This window comes from Mus pahari, chromosome 9 (genome assembly GCF_900095145.1).
Source record: "Mus pahari chromosome 9, PAHARI_EIJ_v1.1, whole genome shotgun sequence".
Classification (NCBI taxonomy): domain Eukaryota; kingdom Metazoa; phylum Chordata; class Mammalia; order Rodentia; family Muridae; genus Mus; species Mus pahari.
Window position 1 is genome coordinate 86,924,128 of NC_034598.1, and position 5,382 is coordinate 86,929,509.

The window sequence follows — 5,382 nt, forward strand, 5'->3', positions numbered from 1 at the left end:
GCTGTCCTGGAACTCACTCTGTAGACCAGGCTGGCCTCCAACTCAGAAATCTGCCTGCCTCTGCCTCCCAAGTGCTGGGATTAAAGGGGTGCACCACCACTGCCCAGTCCTGGCTCTGACTGAGATGTCTTAAGGGAAGAATGGTTTACTTTAGCTCACTATTTGGAGCTGTCAATCACGGTGCAGAAAGACCGATGGCAGGAACAGGAAGTTACCTGTACACGCCTCAGCAGACTAGGAGGCAGAAACAGACCAAGAAGCAGGCCTGGCCTATAAACTCAGGGTGTTCCCTAGTGACCCACTTTAGCCAGCTAGGATCCAAAGGGTTTGCAACCACTCAAAATAGTGCCACCATCTGGGACTCGGATGTTCAAACACAGGCACCTCTTGGGTACATTTCTATCCAAATCATAAGAGTACAACTCTGTGGCAGTCTATCCAGTTATTCACACGCTCACAAATACTTTGTGTATAAGTCCTGTCCTTCCAAACACGATTTAAATACTCGAGGGCAGGGCTTGTATCCCCCACCTCTGCATACCTGCAAAGCAACCACCATCGCTCAATTTCCTTGTGAACTCTGGGACGATTTCCCCGAACACTCCTCACGTGGTAAGGGACAGAACACAACCAAAGCCAAAGTCAATGGAAAAGCCCCACCGTGAATGAAAAACGTCTAAAACCACGGAAGGATTTGGGGTGAAGTGAAAATAAAGATGTTAGGTAATTTATCAAAATAATTTATCCTGTATTTGTCACATCTAAAAATTCTACTGCTAAATCCATAGAGAACAGGATGATAAGATGACTCACCTCCAGGTTTCTCAGAACAGAAAACCTGACAGGGGGTTGGTGTGATGTACAGGGCAAGATGTGGGAGTTTGTGTGTGTGCATTCGTGTGCATGTGGTGCATATGTGTGTATATGTGTGTGACTATGTATGAACACAAGAGCACGCATGTGAGAATCAGAGGGTAACTTGCAATCCTGCCTTGCCCATCTCGCCAGCCACCCCTAAGGAAGCCTGTGGCAGTCTGCCTTTAGGAACTCCCGGGACACACGACCTACTTCCCAGCCCCCAGCACTTTGTCAGAGCACGCCCTGCTCAACCCAAGAACAGTGGCTCTGTTGAGGACCCAGCTAAGACGCAAAGCCCATTTAACTCCTACCTTGACTAAAACCCAGGCGTCCTTGGGCACTTTATACTACTATATTGGAACCGTTCATGTCACAAGTAAATGTCTTAATTCCCTCTGTTCTCCCTCGCATACTCCCTGGCATGCAGGAGGTATTTGATAAAAACCATCTAGATGGACTAGAAACCGATGACAGGAACCACCATTCTCAGAAGGTGCATAACAGAACCAGAAGGCCGAACCCTCAGGAAGAAAGGAAGGGGCAGGGGCTGGGAAGTGGCTGCATGAAAGTATAAGGACCCAAGTTCTGGTCCCCAGAACCCACATACGAGCTGGGCAGGCTTGTAAGCCTGGCGCTTGCTTGGGAGAAGGGAGACAGACTCCCTGGAGCTCACTGGTCAGGCAGCCTGGCCAACTGCTGAGGCCAAACACTCAATGAGAGACTCTGGCTCATCAAGGGGAGAGTAACCAAGGAGGACACCTGGCATCAACCTCTGGCCTCCACATGCACCCGTACACACATATACACACATTCTTGGGAGCAAGCGTTGCCCGCACTTTCCCCTAATGGACGCAGACTTGAAAAACTGAACTCAAATGCGCCCTCATCTGTTCTTCCTGGTTCTCCATTTCTCTGGAAACTCAAGTTACCGGTACACCTCACATCCAGCTGTACACACCACACAGCAGCAGCTGGCAGAGCCTACCACTGTTCGGAACTGTTATCTATGTCAGTACACACTGGTCACCAACAGGCACATTAGGTGTTGTCAGCACACGAGCGGGCCAGCACAGCATAATGTGAAATATCTACACACGTTTAAGACAGAATAAATTCCTAATTGCCTTTAAATTTTTGACTAATGTGGACTTACAGAAACAGAATCAGGAAAGTCATTCTACCCATATAAGGGAGATGAGCTGGAAATGGAAAGGACCAATGTAATTTATCTGTCATTCTGATATTAGCAACTCAGGCAAAGCCAAATAAACTTTGGCTGAAACGAAAGCTAATCTATCTATGGTTTCAACTGCTCAAATCAGTACTGAAAGAACCTCAGGGGAAAGGGGAAATGCGACATCTATTTTAGGGTAACTGAAGATTAACCACAAATACAACCCAAATACAGCTTCGTGCTATTCCGGTCCATACGAGTGCTGCATGCTAACTGATTGCACTTCTGGAACTGTTTCAATGTCAGACGAAGAAAAGCTACAGGGGACAGCTGGGCACAGTGGCGAGTTCCTGGAGCGCCAATAAGATGCAGAGGCGGGGAGGGTACAAATTTGAGGACAGCCTAGTCTACATAGAAAGTTGCAGGCCAGCCAGGGCCACAGAGTGAGAGCTGCCCCAAACATAAGTGAGGATGAAGAGAAGAGGAGGAAGAAGAGGAGGAAGAGGGAGAAACAAACTAAGGGGCAAAGCTAGCTAGCTATGGGGGAGACAGGAAACGAGAAAAACTGACATCATTCACACAGTGGTTTTCTCACCCACGCAATACGAAGCATCTTAAGCTGTAGAAGCCAGGGAAGGAGGAAAGAGTTGAAGGGATCTCTGGATGGAATGACTAATGCAAGAACCGAGAAAGAGCTCGCTACTCCCTTCCCGACACCCCCACCTTCTCCAGCCCCTCACAATTTTTGTTAAATGGTAAAATCATGAGAGAGCCAGATCTCAACCATTCCAGAGGCGAGGACTGTACTCCTGCTCCTCAAGGACAAAAGATGCGGGCTGGTGAGATGGCTCAGTGGGTAAGAGCACCTGACTGCTCTTCCAAAGGTCCGGAGTTCAAATCCCAGCAACCACATGGTGGCTCATAACCATCCGTAACAAGAACTGACTCCCTCTTCTGGAGTGTCTGAAGACAGCTACAGTGTACTTACATATAATAAATAAATAAATCTAAAAAAAATTATTAAAAAAAAAAAAGGACAAAAGATGCTGTGTTCACCACCGCCGCCACCCCCAAATGTGCTACAACAACGTGACATAAGGTCATCAAGAAAACACCCACACAGACTGTCCCAGGTCTACCAGGCGGATGATTCAGGGAATAAGAAATGTTCAGCCAACCAAAGTCAATTCTCAGAGAAAGAATGGTCAGGGCTGATGGCTAAGAAATACACTTACATCTTAAATACATCGATGGCTGGATTTGCTGTTAATCAGAATTTCATATTATCAAACATTATACATATCTGAGCTACAACCCCTTTATGAATGAAAGCTTTCATAAATGTGCATGTTAGAGTTGTAACTACTTTTATGACTTTCCTCAACACACAGACACACACAGACACACACAGACACACAACACATACACACAGACATACGACACAGACATAGACACAAAGTAAGAAAAAAGTGAGTGATAAATTATAAAAATAGTCATTTCAGAGCTTAGTTTGAAGGTGTGAATCTGTAATACCAGCACTTGAGATGCTGAGGCAGGAGGATTGCTCTAAGCAGTGAGGACCTTCTGCACAGACTTACTTCTGACAGTATACTGTGTGTGACAGGACAGAGTTGACCTTTGCCCTTTATGACTGTTGGCTAAACTTGCATGAAGTGAGAGGCGCCATGCCAGTGGCTCCTTTTCTGCTCTTACCAGCTTTACTTTGGAGGAAAGCTTTTCTGGCAGCTTTGTCTTCAGCTGACTCGTCTCCTTGAATGTCGGTGGGAATCCACTCAGGAATGCCAAGCCTTGCATCAGCACTAAGCCCGGGGCTTCTTTGTCTGTCGTCTAGAACAAAAAGAGAAGACTCCACTCACCTTCCGTATCACGGGGCTGGGGGGATCTTACAGCTGAGAAGCTGGTGTGCTTCTGGCACAGGACTGCAGTCCCAGCGTGCCCGAGGTGGGGGCGGGAAGATTGTAAGTTCAAGGCCAGCTGGGACTACCCAGCAAGACCTGAGGTCTCTGTTACTCATACTTTTACCCAGTGCAAAAGAACAACTACTAGAGTTCAAGGGACATACCAGGAAGGCTCTCCAAACTGTCTGCTTGCTGCCTCCCTTAAACGGTCCAGCATGGGCGTCTTCAACTACAACGAACAACACAAGAAGCATACGTTTAACAGAGAGATACTCATCTATACTCGCTGGCAGAGCGCGATACAGAGCATCTTCGGAGCTACTAATTAGCATAATACATGGGTTCAAGAAAGTAGTTAGGAAGCCAAAAGCCATCACATTTAACAAAGGAGGCACATTAGAAAGCAGGGTAATATCACACTCTGTATTGCCAAGAGATGTATGCAGGCCATAGAAACATGGAGTGCTCCGTGGAAATAGACAAACTGGCTGGACTGCAAGGAAGAAGTGATGAGGGGATGACAGGAAAGTCACAGATCTAAGAGCAAACCTGCGTGAGAAGAGAAAAAGCACCGGCTGACTACAGCATGACGGCTGGGAACGTCACTACTAGCAAGCAAGGGTAGCCACACTTGAACAGGCAGAGGTATTTCCACAAGAGCAAGCAGCCGCCTATGGACCACACTCCTTTAGGAAATGGCTTTCCCACAGTGAATGTCTTAGGTTCCTCAGGTGATGTGGAGCAGGGCTGGACGGGCGGGCACTCGACTGCAGGAGAAGTATGAAAAGGAGTGAACAAGGGACCCAGTGAAGGTGCCGCTGCCATCCAGGATGGATGGACACAGGAATCTCAGGGTGGGGGCTCTGATTCGGGGGAAGGACAAATGAGGCAGGTCCTACAAACTGCAGCCTGGGGAGATGGACAGCCGCCCTGGACGAGAGCCTCAAGCATGTCCTAGAAACAGAGCCGGACCAGGCAGGGCTGGGGCTGACGGGAGAAGAGAGCACCTGCTTAGTGCACAAGGCCCTGGGAACACTGAAGGGAAGGAAGCGTAAAAACAGGCGGGAGTGGTGTTAGTGCACAAGACCCTGGGCACACCGAAGTGAAGGAAGTGGTAAAACAGGCAGGAGTGGTGTTCACTCTTGAAACCGCAACACTCACAAAGCTGATGCAGGAGGACTGTCACAGCGAATGCCAGACCAGCTATGCAGTAGTATAGCCCGATCTCCAAAGACCACCACCTCGACAACAACAACCCTACCCCTAAAAGCAGCAACACTGAAGCCGGGTGTGGTGGCACACGCCTTTAATCCCAGCACTTGGGAGGCAGAGGCAGGCGGATTTCTGAGTTCCAGGCTAGCCTGGTCTACAGAGTGGGTTCCAGGACAGCCAGGGCTACACAGAGAAACCTTGTCTCGAAAAACCAAAAAA

General features: G+C 48.3%; 1 protein-coding gene across 1 annotated transcript in view; it reads right to left on the bottom strand.

The window, feature by feature from the left end:
* The window catches only part of Gnptab (N-acetylglucosamine-1-phosphate transferase subunits alpha and beta), a 71,227-nt gene that overhangs the window by 25,615 nt on the left and 40,230 nt on the right, over positions 1-5,382 (bottom strand). The window contains exons 6-7 of the mRNA XM_021204748.2: positions 4,116-4,180; positions 3,746-3,880 (exon numbers count right to left, since the gene is read on the bottom strand). Of these exons, the coding sequence (XP_021060407.1) occupies positions 3,746-3,880; positions 4,116-4,180 (200 nt within the window). The remainder of the gene's footprint in view (positions 1-3,745; positions 3,881-4,115; positions 4,181-5,382) is intronic.